Source organism: Patiria miniata, unplaced genomic scaffold (genome assembly GCF_015706575.1).
Source record: "Patiria miniata isolate m_02_andy unplaced genomic scaffold, ASM1570657v1 HiC_scaffold_3, whole genome shotgun sequence".
Lineage (NCBI taxonomy): Eukaryota > Metazoa > Echinodermata > Asteroidea > Valvatida > Asterinidae > Patiria > Patiria miniata.
This window is the reverse complement of record NW_024037069.1, coordinates 28480910-28501947: the sequence shown is the minus strand read 5'-3', so window position 1 is coordinate 28501947 and position 21038 is coordinate 28480910. Positions and strand designations below refer to the sequence as shown.

General features: G+C 39.3%; 2 protein-coding genes across 10 annotated transcripts in view; one reads left to right on the top strand and one right to left on the bottom strand.

The window, feature by feature from the left end:
* Window positions 1-615: 615 nt before the first annotated feature.
* On the bottom strand, window positions 616-4294 carry LOC119737454 (DNA repair endonuclease XPF-like). The gene is made up of 4 exons (XM_038211826.1): window positions 4108-4294; window positions 2095-2191; window positions 1491-1573; window positions 616-812 (listed from the first exon to the last, which is right to left on the bottom strand). The coding sequence occupies exons 1-4, from the start codon at window positions 4206-4208 to the stop codon at window positions 686-688; spliced, it is 408 nt and encodes a 135-aa protein (XP_038067754.1). The 5' UTR covers window positions 4209-4294; the 3' UTR covers window positions 616-685.
* A 69-nt stretch (window positions 4295-4363) lies between these two features.
* The window catches only part of LOC119737453 (tyrosine-protein kinase SYK-like), a 33095-nt gene continuing 16420 nt past the window's right edge, over window positions 4364-21038 (top strand). For 5 of the 9 annotated variants that reach the window (XM_038211820.1, XM_038211816.1, XM_038211821.1 and 2 more), the window contains exons 1-4: window positions 4364-4520; window positions 7651-7744; window positions 14033-15211; window positions 17627-17787. In XM_038211820.1, the coding sequence (XP_038067748.1) occupies window positions 14762-15211; window positions 17627-17787 (611 nt within the window). In that variant the 5' untranslated portion in view covers window positions 4364-4520; window positions 7651-7744; window positions 14033-14761. Of the gene's footprint in view, window positions 4521-7650; window positions 7745-14032; window positions 15212-15309; window positions 15355-15395; window positions 15498-15694; window positions 15778-17626; window positions 17788-21038 lie in introns of those variants that run through there. The other 4 variants (XM_038211817.1, XM_038211818.1, XM_038211825.1 and 1 more) reach the window with 4 other exon arrangements.

Below are 21038 nucleotides of genomic sequence, written 5' to 3'. Positions count from 1 at the left end.
AGATGCCTAGAGGCCAGAATTCAATTCCCTGAAGACTTCAATTCATTACATTCAGTATCTAGTGAGAAAAGACAATTTTTAGATTTTTTACAAAATGCCCTCAAAACTTCAACGTTTTCCATAGCCGGCATCATCGAAAAAGTCAGTTTTTCACCCAAAAATACGTATCCAGTGAGAAAAGATAATTTTATGACTGTTTACAAAATGCACCAGAAACTTGAACATTTTCCATAGCTGGCATCATCAAAAAAGTCAGTTTTGGACCCAAAAATCCATTTTCACCAGATTTGCCCAAAAGTACACATGAGGTGCCTAGAGGCCAGAATTGAATTCCCTGAAGAGTTCAACTCGTTAAATTCAGTATCCATTGATAAAGGAAAATTTTATGACTGTTTACAAAATACCCCAGAAGCGTCAACGTTTTCCATAGCCGGTATCATCGAAAAAGTCAGTTTTGGACCCAAAAATCCATTTTCACCAGATTTGCCCACAACTTCACACAACTCTCCTTTTCTGGCCGCTGAAGGGGTACCTGTGCACGAAGCCCATACTAAGATAAACCACTTTTTCGCAAGAGTTTTAAAAAAAAATATTTCCATTGAAAACTGGGAACGTGTCTCAAGTCTGGATATTGATATTGTGGTGCTGTACATTTCTCAATCTTTGTGCTTTTTAAAATCTGTTCTTACTTGTGTGCTTTGAAAACCAGCACTCCAGAGACTAAAGCAATGGGTAGTCGGTCAGTCAGCATGTCCACGACCAGAATTCTGGAGGTGACAAAGAGAACCCCACCTTGAAGATAAACGTCTTTCCTGTAGATTGACCATCAAAAAGAAAAAGAAGAAGCAACTGATTTTTGCAAGATTTTGTTGGAATCAAGAATGCTGAGTCCTGATACATGTACAATATTCGAAAAGGATGAAAGGATGGGTCACAATGCAAAGGGTCACTACGTAAGGTGTTGCTACGTAAGCTTTTTTTACGCAGCACGAACTTTTGCACGATCCCTAACCCCCTAGGCCCTTTTTGCTTAGAACCATCCTCAATCCTCCAAAATCCTCCAAAATTTTGCAACTCCGCCTAAATTTTTCAAAATTGTCAGTTAGTCCTGCCTCAAAATGCATTCATCGTCAATCCTCCAAAATCCTCCTCATCCCAAAATTTTGCACTCGTGTTTAAATGAAGGATAACCAACGCCAAATCCTTCAAAATCATCAGACAGTCCTGCCACAAAATGCATTCATCCTCAATCCTCCAAAATCCTCTTGTGCTTCAATCACCATTCATCCTCAATCCTCCAAAATCCTCATGTGCTTCAATCACCATTCATCCTCAATCCTCCAGAATCCTCATTTGATTCAATCACCATTCATCCTCAATCCTCTAGAATCCTCCAAAATTGCCAGGAGGATTTTGGAGGAGTGAGGTGGGTTAGGGCTTTTGGGACTCTCATAGTCCCAAATTTTCGGACTAAAGCCACAACCACATACCTCTCACTCGTGCTGTATTCATTGTTGATGACCTTGGGTAGTGTGGACACACCCCTTTTCTCCAACTCTTCAATGTAGTATTCCTGGGGGTCAAAAGGTGAAAAGTGAACGACTTTATAAAATAACACAACAATTAACGCTGCCTATTCTGATTAAGATTACATTTTTTTTTTTACAGAAACAAAAATCAATCTTCAGAACTGAGGCTCTATTTATAAATCTGAATCTTGACTAGTTTTTATTTTAGCAAAATTTTTTATAGAATATACTCTTTTTCAATTTTTTTTTTGTGTACAGCAACAGATTAGATGATTTTTGATTGTTTACTGTAAGGGGCAAAAGATTGTCACTGAGTTTGATACGTGTACAGTAAATGTACAGTTACTATATAAATGTGACATTGATAAGTGGTGCTATAAAAGACTGGCTCGGCACGTGCTTTGGTGTTTTGCAAGGCCACAGTCTGAAAAAAGTCTGAAAAAAAATAGTGGGTTACTGGATACATTAATTAAATTTTTTAAATGTTATTAAATAAAATTATACAAATGTGTTTAATCAGCAAAGAAAATCAGATTTGAGAAGATTCACAACTTGTCTTGTCTACCTCTTCTGATGAACTTGCGTTGAGGACAAGGACGAGGTTGCCTGGATCGCTGTACAGCTTCAGCAGGTGCAGGGCAATCCGGTCAATGCCTAAACCCCTGATAACAACAAACAATTGAAGAAGAAAACAATGTAGATTTTAAAAATGAACAAGGCAGTTGTATTAATATTCAAAGGGTAAAGGGAAGGAAAAAGTGTAATAATTGATCCACGACTGAATTTTTTTTTTTTTTTTACACTTTTGCCTGCATTTCACAACTATGGTCAAACAAACTATGGGTAGAATAAATCCAAGTACTTTTTTGAATCATGTAGGCCTATATGGTCTTCATATGAAAAGTGGGAAAGATTTCCATATACGAAGTTCACTAATTTTCCTCTGTATTGACTAACAAGCCCCCAGATGGCAATTTCATGTCATCAAAGTCAATTTGAGCAGTGAGAAAATACAAGCATTTTCTTAGAAAACACTCAGAATTGTTCAGTCCAATCTCATAGGGTTTGTACACAGGGTGTTGAGTGAACTTCGTATATGGAAATCTTTCCGAAAAGTGGGATGATTTTACGATCAATATGTTGGTCCCGATCGGTCGATTACGCAGAAATGCGCTGCACGATGGGCCGATTCAGGAAACTGTATTTCAGACTAACAGTACACCTTTTTAAAACAAATCCCTCAGAGGAGCTGTGAATTAGAAAGAAAAAGGTATTCAACTGGTGGCAGCGGGATCGACCCATAGCGTCATGATCGACCAATAGCGCAACGGGAGCGACCGATAGCCTGCATTGACCGATCGTGCCCTTACAAATACATGTGCACTTTTTCATGTCTCCCCGTCATGCCTGTCATGCCTTGTCACGGTGTGTCAGGGTCAGTGTCATTGCCTGTTAACAAATAACTCAACTGACAGAAACTGGATAAAACATTTACGTGTACAGTGAGTATCGTGATTGAAGTATAAGTAATATATTTTTTAAAGGCAGTGGATATTTTGCCGGAGACGGCAAACCTTTAGTAAACGTTAGTTTGCCGGATATGCACTGAACATGCGCAATTACTGTTTTTTTTTACCTTAACATTTTCCGGTGACAAATTTTAGTCTGGCTCCATGCCAATATTATCGTTGTAACCTCGTATTCACAAGATGGGATTCAGACCGGCATTTTATAATTTCGGACTTTATTTCCCTTTAAAAAAAATCCTCCAGAGCCACAAATCTGAAAAAGAAAATGTCATACTTTGCAAAAAAATGTTTGAGACATGTTAAAATAATAAAAGAAGAATATTCTTATTTATTTGGGGATGGGAAAAAAAACTTTAAAATGTGGCGGGGATCGGGATCGAACCCGAGTCATCCCGCCCACTAAAGCCTTTGCTTAACCACTACACCAAACGTGCTACACAACTTCTAGTGGGAATTTAATACATCTTATAATTCAGCCCTATCTTAAAGAGTACAGCGCCCTCTGTTGATATGGACTGCCGCCGGCAAACCTTTAGTAAACGTTAGTTTGCCGTCATTACCTCCGGCAAAATATCCACTATCTTTTTTAAACGAGAGAGAGAATGATGTAGCCCCACTAGTGTGGCCGTGGTATGCTACGCCGCGGCCACACTAGTGGGGCTAAGAATGATGTTGATGTGCAGCACATTAGCCTAGGCCTACTCGCTCCAGAGTTTATTGACCTTTTGAATAAAATCCATTCATGGAATCACAATAACTAGGTTAGGTATCAACTCAGGAGGGAGTACAATAATTTTGCGCAAGATTCTAGATTGCGCTTTAGTTGCTGAACATTTTATAAACAGTCAGCAGTATTGAAGAACGTACTGAACGATGTTCTACATATAATTGCACGGCCCTGACTCAACGTGATTCCATCGCATTTAAAATACACCGGGTATCGCAACTGAAACTGGTCCCAAAATACTAGTAGCCTACTAGCAACAAATTCTTCATCAAGTATTTCTAACTTCATTTTAAATCAAGCAAACTACAAACGAAAACGCCACCTCGCCAGTAGCATCAAGCCATCTTCACCAAAGATCTCCAGAAACATCTGATTCTCATATTCAGTGAGTTGATGACCCGTTGTCGTGTCTAAAGCTGACATTTTCCATTAGTTTGGTAAACACACATGACACAAAAGTTCCCCATGCATGTCATGTCGACCGTAAAATTGTTATACCGCCCTCAAGCGACAAATGTTTTTTGACAGCAGAAAAAAAACATTACTTGGTAACCGGCAGCATTGCTACCGTTCGATTGCATGTAACGTAAACGCGCGGGAGCCAGTGATGCTGCCAGACGAGGAGAAAGTTACTTTGTACTTCCGCTTTGAAGATCGGCTCGAGACATTTTTGTCTGCGTATTTAATCCGTTACATGTGATATAAAGGAATTGGTATCATCAGGGGAGAAGACATGTAAGTATGGAACAAGTGAAGTTATTTTTATGCTGCATAGTTTTCAGCACATTGAATAAAATCCTAGTTTGGAGACGTCGGGACGTCGTGGACGTGCAAGTCGGTATCAAATTGCATAGTGTACAATGTACGTGACTACGCGTCTGTGTAGTGTGTTGTGCGCTTGCGACAGCGCACAGTGACTGTGTCATACGCCAGGTCAACTCGCCCCCTGGCCGACTCACCCCTTACCAACGGCAACTCTCCCCCTGATCGACTCACCCCTTACCAACTCGCCCCCTCCCGACTCACCCCTAGCCGACTTGCCCCCTGCCCGTCTCGCTCTAGCCAGCAGTAGCTGACTCGCCCCCTGGACATTGATGGATAATTCTTTCATCGAAGTGGCTATCGTTACGGCAGCCGTTGTTTAGCGCCCTCTACGATACTTTTTTGATACGCACGCACTGACGCAGGTATATAATTATTTGTTTCCCCACATTTTAGCGAGCAGTGCAACGGCTCAGTCGATAGAGGGTAGGATTTTGCACCGCGAGGTTGCGGGTTCGCATCTCAGTTTTGCACTCCAATTTTTTTCCTTTTCTAACCTGAGGCTTTGGAGGATTTTCTTTTAAAAGGGAAATAAATTCCGAATTTCATAACGTTCAAATTCACTTTTTTCACTTTGTTTCATTTCACTCTTCTCATGTTTTTATAAAAGTTGCAGTACTACCGTAACGATAGAAAATGGGAAATGCGTTACGGCTGCCGTAACAATAGCCACTGCGTTATTTCATTGAATGACGCAATACGTTAGTGCTTCATCAAGTTTGTGTGCACTTTATCATGACTTTTATAAGTCCATAATTTTTCTACCTCCAATTTCTTGACTCTCACTTCCCAGATTCATGTCTTAATCATCATTTTTGCAATGACTGACCTTCATTGAGATGATATAAAGAAAAAAGTGGCGTCAGGTTGAAAAAAAAATTTCCCAAATACCTTGCAAGTTACACCACATTATTCATAGACATTTTTACTGACTACTGTGCGATGTTTTGGGTCATTTTTTAGGTTGTTTTTTTTTTGACGAATAGAATACTAGGGAGAAAGAGGTGGAGGGAGTGATTTCCTGTTTGCAGGGGACATATTACGTGTATAATTAACCGTGAACCCTAAACCATAAATTGCTACTTGGGCAATTCCACACTAATGGGCCCAAAAGTGTGACATTTGAGAAGACCTTTAACTAGTTTTGATGATAGAACTACGATTTCGGTCTCTCAATTTTTGCTGTAAACATTGCAAGCTTCAAACAAATATCCTCACCTGCAAATGATATAACTGGTTTTGTATTTTAGAAAATATAGTGGATATTGTTTTAAAAGTGTTACGTACGTAACGAAGGACAGACATTTTAGATAAAGTCACAAAGTATAAAGTATAAAATTTAATGATCCCCTAATGTTGACTTATTTTAGAAGATGTACCCTGGAGGAATGCTATTCAGTCAAAACCTAGAAAACTCAGAGTCACTGTGAAGAATTATTTGATATTTTATAATCAGGATTTATACATGTAGTCATGTACGTACGAACAGACTGGACATGTGTCACAAAATGTCTGTCCCTGTTCGTACGCAACCCTAATCACATCATAACTTTGAAGCCAGTGTGAAAACTGTTATATTTTCGATCGATAACAATGTAAAATGGCTTAATAATGTCACTGGAAGTGCCTATTAGAAACTGAATTTGTCCTAAGCACCCTTTTCCTTGCAGTGTGTCTGTCCATGTTACATGCGTATCACATAGAAAAGATGCCTGTTATTTTCTCAACTAAAAAAGATATCTTTTGTCTCGTCTTGTCCTAGTCACTTTCAACTTAGCAAGGTATAGAAAGCAACTAACGAAAACACTAGCTCATTTTTTACCCTCAATATGCAACATCCATAAAGTTATCTAATTGGCCCATTAGTGTGGAATTGCCCATTTGCGAGCACCTGCTTGTGTTCTACTCGCGCCAATATAAATAAGAGACACTTTCACATATTAGCAAAGAAACGGTCAGAAATTGTTTAACTTCCCCCTTAAACATGTTAAAATGAAAGTCAACTTTGGAAACAAAGTATATCATTTTACTAAAGAGTTGCAAATCCTCAGTTTCTTTGTTGAGGTTATCATTTCCAAACGTACATGTAAACCACAGCTTTTGCTGATAACATGTAAATGAAAAGAGGAAATTCTGTTACAAAATGTTTTTACAGAAAAGCTGACGTGTGACCCTCGTATGCATTACACATAATCACGTAGTAATGGATTTTCCAACATTGTTCTCATTGTTGAAACATACGTACATATAGCACAACCACAAACTGGAAGGACAGTAAACATATGCTGCAGCTGCTAAATTCTGATGGATTTGGCTGTGCATGTGTAATAAGGAATTTTGTAGTAAGGATGTGACTTTGCGTTCAATTTTGTAAACGTTTAGCAAATATTTTGAGAACCGTTTAAACGTTTAAATGTTTAGCCATTTCACAAAGGCTGACACCTGCCAATTATGTCTGCAGAAGTCGGCGTGATTGACGTGATCAATGAACCGTGATTGACATAATAAATAGGGGGCAGTCATTGAAAAAGTAAGAACTAACTACCCTGAATGTAATCCAGTAGTCACTACTGCCGTGCTTCTAAGGTTTTCTAAAGTAAATAGATAAACATGGTTAATTATTTGTGCTGTGTATGCTTCACTCTAGGAAGATCGCGTGAACGTTCTGTGGGTCCCTTTTTTATCAATTGGGTGTCGTTTAAACATTTGGAAAATTAGTAAGCGGATTTAGATTTTATTTTGTTTAAACGTGTAAATGTCACATTCTTTGTGTGTAGTTGGTTAGGCTTTATGTACATTGTCTGATTTGATGTCATGTGTATAGTGGGTGAACTTATTACATACTTTGAAAAAAATAATAGGAACATCTAGGGAAAATGTTCACACAGGATTTAGATTATTTAGTGCCCTTTTGGCCTCCATTTTTGAAAGTTTTCTCCAAAAATTGTTTTTCGAAAAAAAAATTAGGAAAAAAAATTTCCAACAAGTATTTAAAAAAAGATATATGCACAACCTGTTATCCTTATGATTATTTTTTCTCCAGAAATGATCCATCCAGGACCCTGGCCAAGCAGCCCGTATCACAGAACTGGCCCTACCAATAGAAAGGAAGTCAGGCCTTGTTCAAAGGATTCTCGGTAATTCATTTTTCCTGTTTAGAGTTTTCTTTTATTTTTAACCCAGCAATGTCATGGAAGTAGGGTTGTTCAGAGCAAGATGCCCCTAAGGCCAGAATATGCTAATTTTTGGCGAAGCTAAATCTTACTTGTTTTTAGACTGGACTTCTAGAGATTTGCCAAATCAAGCTATCCAAGATTTGAGTGTTCAAGGTTAAACCTAAAACCTTTCCCAAATCCTCCAAAATTCTCTTTTCAAAATGGAGGATTTTGCAGGATTGAGGCTGCATGGCGAAAATGTGTGGCTGTTTTCGGAGGATGCACTGTGTCAAGGTCTTAGGCCGGACCATGTGCTGTTAACTTGTTTATGTTCAGCTGTGCATAAATTTAGGCCTAGATTATACTTGAAATCCTCCGCACTGCTCCAGGATGTCACTGCCTCTGCCTCAACAGTGATTGCTGGAGGATTTTGCAGGCTTGAGGCAGTGGTCACCCCTCCAAGGACCACATTCAAGAAACAACGGAGAATTTTGCAGGATTGAGGCTGTATGCTTTTTTTTGCATGGAGGCAGTTGGAGGATTTTTCAGCATTGAGGTTACATCCTAGCAAAAATGCCTCTAGGGAGTTAGGGTTAATGTTTGAAACAGTTAGGAATGACGACGTATGTTGAAACAACTCGTGAGGAGGTCTATAAACCATGGGAAAAATAATACAATTTAAAGTTTGCCTTTCTGAAACTATACTCTGTTTTACTTTAGTCAACTTGTGTTACTCCTTGTGGGCTCCATTCACAAGGGCCCCCTCAATGGTAGAAAAGGGATAGTTGGGAAGACAACTGGGAGGGACACTCGAACCTATTGGCGATGACGCCCATGATAACGCAAAGACGCAACGGCTTTGTGCACAGATACAATTAGTCGTGCGTACTTCGCACGAGAATAAACTGAGTCGTGCATTCTTTGCGCCATGCCCGTGTGAACCAGTACCTGCACGCAGTGTGATCCCATCCAGTAGGCTCTCGATAGTGGTCAAAAGCGCCCTCTCTTATTAACGTGCAGGTCCACACTACAGGGTGAGTAAAAAAAACGAAACCCAAATGTCGGGACCATTGTTTTATTGAAGTTCTGCATGTAGCACTTTTAAAATCTAGGATATGAAAGCCCAATTCATAAGCTTTCTTTTTATAGTACAAGAATCACTCGAATCATTTACGTACTTTTCAAGTTACGGAATTTTAAACACAACCACCGTTTTAAAGTTCTGTCCACGGATCACACAAAAGGTGTGCGTTCTTTCAGCAAGCCGAAAACAATTTACAAAGGTCCCTAATGTGATTTGTTTTCGTTTTGCTGAAAGAACTTACCTTAATGATCCGTGGGCAGAACTTTCAAACGGTGGTTGTGTTTAAAAGTTCGTAACTTGAAAAGTACATGAGAGATTTGAATGATTCTTGTATTAAAAGAAAGCCTATGAATTGAGCTTTCATATCCTAGATTTTGAAAGTGCTACGTGCAGAACTTCACTAAAACAATGGTCCGGACATTTGGGTTTCTTTTTTTTTTACTCACCCTACAGGTATGAGATCGGAAGTGACGCTAGAACACCAGTTGCAAACTGGTGTTTAGTCTTGAGATGTGGGAGCTGAAGAATGTTAGTAGAATCCATTGAGCAGTTGAGTACTTATCACAGTACGAATTGTATTTCCTTGTTTATGGATTGGCTTTTTCTAGATCAGGGACTGATATTCAATCAGAGTGTATACATTTATAGTACTTTTGCATTGAAATGATAACAAAGTATCCTCAAATAGTTTAAGGTGAATTGTAAAATTTGAAAATGATATTATTCATTTAATTTACTTATTTGACTCGGGCCGTTCAAATTTAAGTCTGTAATTTTTAGTCATTTTTTAAAAATGTATACAAGTGTACAACATATACACTGCTCTTGTCAAAAGGTTTAATATAAACCGGTAGCAGAAAAAAAAAACTGTTCAAGTGTAATATATTAGAGGTTGAATTACATCGTGCCTTTTTAACTTCCTCCTACATGTATTGTGGTAACCTTGAATAAACATGAATTGGTATTTATAGTATTTTGTAAATTGTGCGTGTACAGTCAGCATCATGACTTCACAGCACAAAACATGGCAATTGTTGGGACATGTTGCATAATTAAGCCACCTACAGGGAAGTTGGCAGAATACATTTTTATAAGATCTTTTGAAGTGCAATTGTCACACAATGAAAAGGCACTTGCTGTGTGGGTCACCGTTACGGGAAAATGCGGAAACAATCTCATAATCATATACACGTACCATATGCTTGTACAGTGTGTACATGTACATGAACTGTATGTGTATGTAAAATAATTGCTGTATGAAATGCTTTAAACTTAATTACATGTACCGTATTTAGCTAAAAATATGTTCTGAAAAAAATTGGCCATTCAACCAAATTACATGTACATAGATGTACAGCGAGTGGGTGGTATGAGAAGTGACCGTGCAGAGAATAATATAAAAAAGTATTTAAATAGGGCCTATTCTAAAAATTGTGACAATTTTTGTTTTTAAATGCATTATAGGGCCTATATGCAGATGTTGTACATGTTTTTGTAAACAAAACATGTAGAATTGTTTTCTTTGGGGGGGGGGGGGGAAGAAAAATAACTAAAGGCAAAAAAAAGCACCCCAAAACCACACAAAAAAAAAAAAACCGCACCAAAAAACCCACAACATAACCACAAAATAATGTGTGTCCTAGCAAATGTTTTAATTATATACAAGTAACATGTTATAATAGAAACCAGTAAAGATACACATTGAAACCACTTCAGCAGACCCCAAAATACCAACCATTCTCTGAATGCCTTCAGAGTTTTGTTTTCTTCCTGTTGCTGAGATCTGACCAGACCTCATGACTATACAAATTATTCTCCTTCAACGTCCGTTTGTCATCGTGGTGTCATATTCAAAAGCAGTTCACTGCGCCAGAAGTCAAGGAAATCACCGCCACAACAATTAGACCACAAAATACCTCTGTTGAGAATCACTCAATAAATCCCCTAATCCCACCACTGCATTGTGTTGAGTTGGAATACCCTTTTGTAAAGCAAATCCTGAAAAGTGCTGTGTGTTGGAAATGTTGGCAATTGGTGCATTTGTATGGCTGTGCGACTTCCTTGTGCATTTTACGCACTGGTAGTAAGCCTGAAATATGTTATGTACCTAACAAATTCCTAAAGTTGTTGTCCTTTCTATTTCTTGCACTTTTAAAAGCAATTTAATTTCCGGCTGCCAGTGCCACACTGCGTTTGAGATAAACAAAGTTATTTAAACACACATACTGAAATTTGTATCCTTGTGGAGACATTTCTTTGTTCTTTTTATTTTTTTTAGGGTGGCAGTGTTTTTTTTTTGTTGATTTTTATTTCATGTTCTTTTTTGTTTATGTTTTGTTTTGTTTGTCGTTTGTTTCAAAAATCAAAATATTTTTTTGAATTGAATTACTTTATCTGATCCAGCAGTTAGTGTGCAGCAGGCAGCCTTGCATGTTTCATGCCATTTTTGAGTCGGAACGGTGAATTTTTTATCATCAAATATTGACCATTTTGTGCTGCTTGTCAACTCAGCGGCGATCGAGTTGCCGTGATGGAGCACAGCTAAGGAAGCACTTGTGACCTGGACAGGAAGTGACGTTAGCACTACTGGAAGCCAATACCGAAAGACAACTCTATAAACCTCCGTATCGGATTTCATCGGATTGAATTTATGATGGGCTTAGTCTGCAGACCTAGATGCATTGATTGCCTGAGTTGAAGTTCTAGGAAGACGAAATAGTCTGCCGAAAGGCCAAACATTGCAGTCTACATCCAATCTTTTCAAGCTTGGCCTTAATTGCTTTGTCACAGCAAGCAATTTCTCCAATAAGAAAAGGTCAGCCTAATTTTAATTCTCTGCAACATTTCCTGAGGGATTTACATACTGAAAGGATAATGTGCTGAGTCCTTCATTTTCCCCTTAGTCAACAGTGCATATGGATGAATCTGGGCGAAAAATTGCCTCTTGTGGTTCTTAGTTTACGTCAAGATAAGTGGGCGGGCCGTCACCCCGTTATGGGGATGTTTTTTAAGGCAAATTTGGACCGAGCTATGGGGACTTTCTGCTGTCCCCACAGCGTCTTTGGTCCCCAGTAGTACCATGGGACAACTCTGTGTGTGTACATTTGCAAAAAAAAAATATTAAATTTGAGTAAGAAATGAACTGGAACAAAACTTCAAACTAAATGACATGTTGGAAAAATTTCCTGTACATGTGTGTATCTTATGATTTAATTAAGGGGCTTTTGTTATCAGTAGCTGAGACAAAATCAATGCTGCCATTATCATGATTAAATTGGACTTAAATGTGTTGATTTTATTAAACATTTTAATTAACAAGGATTTAGTCTTATAAACTCAATAAATTGATTAACTGGGGGCAAAATTAATGTAAAAAGTGACTTAAATCAATTTTTAAAAATCGTTTGATTTAAATCGTGACATACATCGTGACGTTCATCGCGACTCATATTCATGAGCTAGAGTCTACAAAGTGATGAGCTTGAAAATATCTCCTGCAGCTGAAGCTGAAAATGAAGCCGATGTTTCGAAAACTCCCTCCATATGTGGGGGGCTGTCTGGCACACCTGTCAGTGGGGAGGCTGGGGTCAAAGGGTCAACCTGGTTTATATTTAGATTAGAGGGATGCGTACTTGTATTCACCACAGGTAGCTGGCTGTCACCTGAGGCAGGCAGGTCAATATTGTGAAGATGCAGAAATGTTGGAGCACAAAACATTGCTTAGCAAAAATCTGGTGAATATTAGCCAAAATTCCACGCATACTGATTGTGACTGGTGGTTCCCTGCTGAGATATACTTGAAATTTAGTAATAGTATGCGGTATAATTTACTGCTTACCAATTCCATGAAATTGGGCACCTGCTGGTAGTACATGCATCAAACATGTATACGTGTACAATGTGTATGTTTTGCTTGTTTTAAAATACCTACATGTACCATGCCTACTGTAATTGTTGCAACATACATGTACATGTACATGCACATATACATACCGGTATACATGTCCTTGTATCAGTACGTACACGTACATTTTGTAGTATAGGCCTACAGTCATAGTTGTATGTATTGACGTCTTGCGTTTGAATGTAGGTATTGTAGGTAAGCAGAGCATGTGTTGTATGTTTGAAATGCACTTTGTTTAAAGCTATAGTCCATCATTTGCAGCCATCCGAAAAGTAACTGGCGTAATTATTGTTGAAAAACAAACTTGGTTGAAAGATAGTGAGGGAACTAAACTCCCTGTGAAATTATTCTTTCTGGGAAGCTGTTATTTTGAAGTAATCAACGAAAGAAGGCCTTTCCAACGGTGCGTCTTATAAGACGCACCGTAGGAAAATTTAAATTAGTAGTTCGTTTTGTTATTCGGCGAAGCGCGCGCAAGCATTTGCATGACGCACACGCGCACGCAGTTGCTATAATTCGTCGGATCAGTGCGCGACATCGCGTATAGCTGCAATTCAAAACAATTCAAAACATGATTCAGTAACTTTTGATTTGAAATTGAGATCCTAGAATGCTGTTTTTCTCGGAATATACAGCTGAAGCTTAGCTGAAACTTCATCAGGTTAGTTGTTCAGTATCCTTCATTAGATTTTGAACAGTTTTGTTGCTTCAAACGACCAAAATGCACAAAATTACAAATGATGGACTATATCTTTGAACTTTCTTCCTTATCTAGTCATTTAATTTCATTTAATCGATGAACCCTGATGTACCGTTGACCTGTTTTATCAGTCCACCCTTACGTTTCCAGACTTTTGGTCATGCTAATTGCTCTATATTTGTACACAGTACACAAACAGGTTTAATGTCTGTTTGGTTAATCTGTCCTTGTTTGAAAAGTACATGCATGTACATGTACATGTACGTATGTCAAACCATGGAGCTATAAACACAGTGTTTATACCGGTAGCTCCATGGTCAAACCAACTCATGGGCTTTGGTTTTGGCATTTCATGCCTTCATCAAAATTGAGCACTTAATTCTACCATGCATACTGTCCATGCATTGCTTTGATGGAAAAAATGCAACAGAAAATGTTCAGTTGAATGGAACGGTTGTTACTACTTTATAATAATACTGTTACATGTACATGTACCTGAATGAGTGTCTTGGTCCCTGACAAAATTCAATAACCATAAATGATTTAATTAGCCTAAGTGGCTTCTCCTTTTTTCTTGAACAGACACTGAAGAAACCAGCATAGACACACCGAAGAGAGCAATTATCTCAACAGCCGGGGAGGAGAGCATAACTGCCGAGTTTTCTCGCATCAGTTGGCCGAGGAACAACAACTACAAGCTGGTATATTTGCCAGTCAACCCCTACCATCCCCGTGCGTTGGACGTGAACTCTTGACAGTGGATGCCTCTTATTAGCAGCGACGGAACCGCCGTTTGTCCGGTGCGCAGTAGGATGGAAGTAGAAGTCTTGCTTTGAGAGGCAACTCCGGACCGCCCCATGATTGGATGGTTTAAGTCCACGTCCTACTCGGTTGGGAAGCAGGTCACCATTTTGAGAAGTCCTTCTTCTGGTACCTCCCGACAATTTCAATTAATTCTCATTATCAACTGGGTCAGGGACTCCCGTAAACAGGATTCGGAAAGAAGGGCTTAAAAAAGAGAAGTCCTGCTGGAGAAAAAAAAACTGTCAGCGGAGAGACGCGCTAGGTTAACTGAAGGGATGCAGTTTCATACTGATATGGATGCTGAGAGTTTCTGATGATAAAAAAAACCATGGCACCGTAGTTGAAAGTACTGGAATATAAGTGAAGAGTAAGTTTGGAAAAACAATTGTGATTTTGATGTATGTGGATTGAGAACGCTTGCTGGTACTTAAAGACCTCTACATGTCGGGGTATTTTTTGTGAGTTTTTAAGTTCAGGACTGTGAGTTAAAGAGAAACATTTTTGACCATGATGAACGGAGCTCATGGAGCCTCCAAGAGGTTCGGGGAGAGCAACCCCCAGGACCCCATCACGGTGCGCTACTACCACGGCCGGATTACCAGAGAAGAGGCGGAGACCAGGCTGCGCAATAGCGGCTGCATGCAGGGCGACTACCTCCTGCGGGACAGTCTAGGCAAGGAGGGCCACTACGCCATCTCGCTCTGCTTCGACGGGAACATCTACCACTACGCCATCGAGCGGCAGCACGACGGCGGCGTGGCCATCAAAGACGGCAACAAGTTTGCCGGACCCGTGGAGCTGGTCCAGCATCATGAGAAGAAACTGGACGGCCTGCTGTGCCTGCTGGAGCGGCCCTGCTGCCTGACCGATGGACAGAAGCCTAGAGCGTACGGGGACCTCTCTCATGAAGAGATGGAAGATGAGATTGCACTTGTGGCACAGAACCAAGGACTCTCGGTAGGTTATCTTGATTGTATTTAATATTTGATTTGGACCTCTGCTAAGTAACAAAGTATCAGAAGTCTAGAGCGTACGGGGACCTCTCTCATGAAGAGATGGAAGATGAGATTGCACTTGTGGCACAGAACCAAGGACTCTCGGTAGGTTATCTTGATTGTATTTAATATTTGATTTGGACCTCTGCTAAGTAACAAAGTATCAGAAGTCTAGAGCGTACGGGGACCTCTCTCATGAAGAGATGGAAGATGAGATTGCGCTTGTGGCACAGAACCAAGGACTCTCGGTAGGTTATCTTGATTGTATTTAATATTTGATTTGGACCTCTGCTAAGTAACATTAACAGAAGCCTAGAGCTTATGGGGACCTCACATGAAGAGATGGAAGATGAGATTGCCCTTGTGGCACAGAACCAAGGACTCTCGGTAGGTTATCTTGATTGTATTTAATATTTGATTTGGACCTCTGCTAAGTAACAAAGTAACAGAAGCCTAGAGCTTATGGGGACCTCACATGAAGAGATGGAAGATGAGATTGCCCTTGTGGCACAGAACCAAGGACTCTCGGTAGGTCATCTTTAAAAAAAAAAAATCATCATATTCTGCCCCCTTACTAATTAGCAAAAGTATGAAACTTCACCGTTTGTTTACTGTAAGAATATTAGACATCTTCCCACTCAATACATACATACGTAACTAAGCTTGCTGTTTGAAAATGAATCAGGAAAATGTTAACCAGACTTAAAAATGTGATCTACAGGTACATACATGTACCTTGGTCCTACATGTATTTTACAATTTTTACATGTACAATCTGTTCATATGCTGAATAACACCATACAGGTGATTGCATGCCGTATGTTCAAATTTGAGGAAGAATTAAACAATTACATCAGAAATTGTGTCTGTTGAAAAAATATAGATGCTACATACATGTACATACTGTACATGTATGTTACTTAGTAGAAAAATCAAATTTGTAACTGAGAATGTCCAACATGGTGACATTTTTTGCATGCACACATACATGTATCAACGCGCTGACATTTCATCCTCAAGTAGATTGCTGTGAGTCATGTTCATGTGAATGACTCAAAACAAGCTGAACAACTTGGAACATGTTTGGATCAAACTGTATACACTGTACACATGCATGTATCATTGGTCTCACTTTCCACATGTCCAATACATTTGCTTATTGTTACTATAAATCTATTGGCATACCTTAATTGCTTAACTGCCACGATGACCTACATGTACAAAAGCAGTGGGTTGGAGTCAAACATGCCTGTCGACACCCTTTCACATTTGTAGATCTATGAAGCACTAATGGTGGAATGACAATGTTCTAGTTTTGAAATTGGGTTTAAAATTCACTTTTCTGTTTTGATTTGGGAAATATTTGAAACCAACCTTAAAAAAATAAATTAAAAATAAATCTTTCTTTTTTGGTGACATCAAGCTTAAAAAAAAAACTGGAACATGCCCCAATTTGCTCTGGGGTCTCTGGTGCTGCATTCACTCGCTAGTGGTCTTCTTGGTGTATGAATTGCCTGCCCATGTGACTGATCAGAGAATACCCATCCAATTTTCATCAAATCAAGTCTGGGGTGTTTTTGTAAAGGCCCATTGGTCATTGAAACCCAAGAACTGTACCCAGTCATTTTGGAGGGCATTGCATGCAGCACCTTACTCGTCACTTTTTGTTGGCATAACTGTGAGCTGAATGGGAAATTCCGGTGAAATCGGATAACTGTTATTCAGTTTGAGATAAATAGGATAACAAGATTTAGAGATCTCTGATTTCTCTAACCAATAGTACGCACTAGTCCAACTCGTCAAAACACTAGTGTATGTAAATTTGGTGCTTGGCAAGAAAATGGATGCTAATTGGCATGAAAATGGACTATTTTTTAAGTGTTACATTTATTTTGTTTGAAAGTATTGTTTTTCACAGTGGCAGTGCCTTGTGATTGCTACGTGTGGAACAGTGCCAAAGATATGTTCTTAACCCTGCTATGCCCAGTGCAGTTGGCAAAGAGAATTATCAGACCATTCAAAACATTTTAAATTTGCCTGACTAAAAGGGTTTTGAAAGGTGAAATAGTGCTGGAACTTTGGGACTTTTCGAAAGGTTTCGAAAGGTGAAGCAACTCTGTGGGCAAATTCAGTAAGTTGCATTTCAATACCTTTCGAAAGGAATTGAAAGGTGTGGTAGTGCAGTAACAATGAATTCTGGAGGATTTTAAAAGGTCCAGCATTTTTTTCCTCCAATTTGCCAGCACCCAGATTTTGAGGTGTTTTGAATGGTCTAACTACAGGAGAGTTACAAAATGTAAGCTAAACAAATTATTGAAACAATTAAAAAGCGAATGTTCATCTCTTTTTTTCCCCCTTTGGTTATTCCTTATGACAGAGAGACACTATTCAGAAAGCCATAGCTTCTAATCGCTCCCAGTTTGACAGACTGGTCAAGAGCATACTCCACCAGGAGAGGCCGTGGTTCCATGGTCAGCTGACCAGGACAGAAGCCGAGCAACGCATCGTCACGTCAGGACTACAAGAAGGCAAATTCCTGTGAGTAATGTTCAAACTCTCCGCTTGAGAGTAGTGGGTCTCTCTCAAATGACGTCACTGCCTACAGATTGTCGTGTGCATCGGCATTTTCGTGACCCACTTCAGCTGTGCTGCGCCGTATTTCGAAGAAATTTCGAGCAGCATGCGCGCCTTTAGAACAATTCACACACTGCACGCACACGTACCTGATGCGTTGAATATGCAGTTGTAATTTTCCTATGAAGATGGCCGTCTATGAGAGGGGTCTATAGAGCATAGCCAGAGAGGTGTTGCCCTTTGACCTCTGAAATTCTTAAATGCCTGAGACAGTTTACCCATTCTTATTAGTCGAGAGCCTGTCACGTACATGTAAGTTGTGTAAAACCGCTGTTTAAACATCGGCCAGTGATGTTTAAGACAGGTGTTTAAAACTGCGCTCCACGCCACATGCCCGAAGTACGCGCTATGCGTATCAGCTACACATACTGCCAGCTGCTTCAAAATCACTGATGTAGCGATCTCCAGTATAAGGAAAATGATGTTAAGCAAACCAGGTTCAATAGAAGCGGCCTGAACACAGAGTAAATTTCATGAACAAAACATTGTCAGAATTTTGTCAATTTTTTGGATGTTTCTGAAGTCTTTGGCATGGGTGTTAAACGTCTTGTTTAAAACCGGTTAGGGGCCAGGTCACCAATAATGGCCCTCCCCTTCAGCTTGGGTCATTAGCGGCAAACAGACCCCTTACTGGTTTTAAACCAGATGTTTAAAGAAGTTGTGGAATGCTGAAAGTCGTTTTGTTTTTTTATATTTTTTTTATTGTAGAGTTAGACCCATATATATCAAAATGACAAAGTCCCATTCTTTTGTAATGTGCGTTTACATGTATATGTTTATAAAACTGAAATTCATCGAGTAATTTGTTGGTCGGCGAGCGCATAATTGAAATCAACAGTCGTCGGGTTCTTCGTAAAATGAGAAAAATTGTGACGACGTAATAAACAGGACTCGTTTATACTACGCTGCATCGGGAGTCCTGTTTTTTACGTCACGATTTACTACGTTTTGTTTGCTGCCCCCAACTACGACTTTTACACAAATTGCACGTTCGGGTCGAAACAGGACCTAAACTAAACAGCTCTCAAAAGTACCTTTTGTACTCATTTCATGACAGACACAATAGTCGTTTTTATTTCATCACACCTTGGGCCAAAAAAAAAAAAAAATTCGGTCTCTGGTCAGACCAAAGTTCCGAAATTGACGCGGGGACGCGCCTTCTTTTTTTTCTTCAAGCTTGGATTATACAGACAAAGTGGGGTACTATTTTGCTTTTTTTGGTGTCCTCATGTACATTGGTGGCCTCCATAATTTGCCTTGGTGCTCTCAATCATTTGCCTTGGTGCAATTTCCCATTCCTTGGTGCTCTTTGTTAAAAAAATTTGAGGAGGTGCGGCAATAGAGGGCGCTGTTGGAGCTACCGCGGAACATTTTGGAAAAAAAAAAGATTGATGCGCATGATTAAAATCGACGCGCGCTGTCCAGAGACCGACATTTTTTTTTTTTTAGCCTTAGGCTACATATACCCGAAAAATGACGGTAATGTCTTCGAGCATTCCACAACCTCTTTAAAACTGCTCTCCCCACAATATATCTACAATCTCTGCACATCACAGGTCGGGGTGTTCCACATTTTGGCAGCGACATGTACATGTACATTGTAGGCCAAACGATTTGTCATGGGATGAAGCAATGAATGAAATCTACATGTAAGAACCAAGGGAACATATATGTAGCCTGTTCTCATTTGACGTACATGTACATGTATGGAGACAGGTCTCAGTCTGTAGGTTGGGTCTCCAATTTTACATCTTTATTGCTAGAGGGTTACATCATGCACAGACACTGATGTCTGTACCCTGCTGTACCATGTACATGTATGTAATAAAGTCTTCTAAGCAAACAAGTAATCACAGAACATGCAGTGAAAACCTCAGGCACTTCAATTATTGATTACTGTGACATGACATATTGCATTACCGGTGCATAACCATGTTTCTGTTTCTAGTTTTGAAGCCTGTTATTATTTGTATGTACATGTAATACAATTATAGGTATCACAGCCTACATGTAAGGTCATGTTTGTCACAGACTACAGGAACATGCACACGTACACCCAAGCATGTTTGTTTTACATACCTTGTGTGGACATTCCTTTGTTTTTGTGTAGTTAAGAAAAACCAGTTAAAAAAAATCATTTTTCTCGAACTGTGAAAAATCTATCAACCAAATTTTTTTTTCTATGATTCCCTTTAGTATTTCTCTTCATTTTGCCACAGATAAACCTAACCCCAAATGCCTCTAAACCTGTTTTCCAGAGAGGGCGAAACGTTATGTGGACACGGCTTAGTCCATATAACGTCAACACAACCTGCATTATGTGGACATCTTTTGTTCACAAGTCCACATAGTGACTGTAAGACAAACTCATACGTGTACATGTATAATTTTTAAAAAATTGATGGTCCAATATACCAGTTCATGTACTGACATGTATTTATTAAAACACATCCGTCAGTGCTGGTGCTTGAGCCACCACATTAGTGCTTCTTGGTATAACATCATTTACATGTATATGACCATCTTTATGATAGGGGAATAATAATTACCCTGGATTGGACATTTGGGAGACATCCCCATAGACTTGTGCACAAAAATTTTCAAACTTAAATGTGCCCTAACCCAATATTCTCTTGTCCTTTTTCCACGAATTTCGGTAGTTTTCTAATTAGACCACAAGCAACAAATATAATCTAATTGTGACGGTGAAATTTTGCCTCTAAAGGGGGGCTGCATGTCTCCCATACTTCACGCGAAAGCGAAAGCGAAAGCGAAGCGAAATTCATGACGTCAACAATACATTCGAAGCGCGTCCACCATTGTTGACGACATGAATTTTGCTTCGCACATGCTTTCGCGTGAAGTATGAATCGGGCTTTATGGTACCTTTACAGGTATAAATATACGCTGTCCAAAGTGTGAAAGGGGCTTATGTAAACGCATTAGAAACAAATTGAAATAATCAGGAATACGTTAATACAGTTTACAGTGTACATAGTTATGCCCTTTGGAACGATAAAGTTTCTTGAACTACGTACTTGTCCATTGTCCATTGTACAGTACATGCACACTAGTACTGTACAGGATAGTAAAGCTTCCCTTGATAGACTGATAACCCTGACTTGTTTCCAGGAAATAAGCATTTCCCTATTTAT

Coding starts and splice junctions, on each gene's coding strand:
- LOC119737454 (XM_038211826.1), bottom strand. CDS start 4,208: ATGTCAGCTTTAGACACGACAACGGGTCATCAACTCACTGAATATGAG. Junction 2,192..4,107: donor GGCTTGATGCTACTGGCGAG/GTGGCGTTTTCG, acceptor TGTTGTTATCAG/GGGTTTAGGCATTGACCGGA. Junction 813..1,490: donor GAATACAGCACGAGTGAGAG/GTATGTGGTTGT, acceptor GTCAATCTACAG/GAAAGACGTTTATCTTCAAG.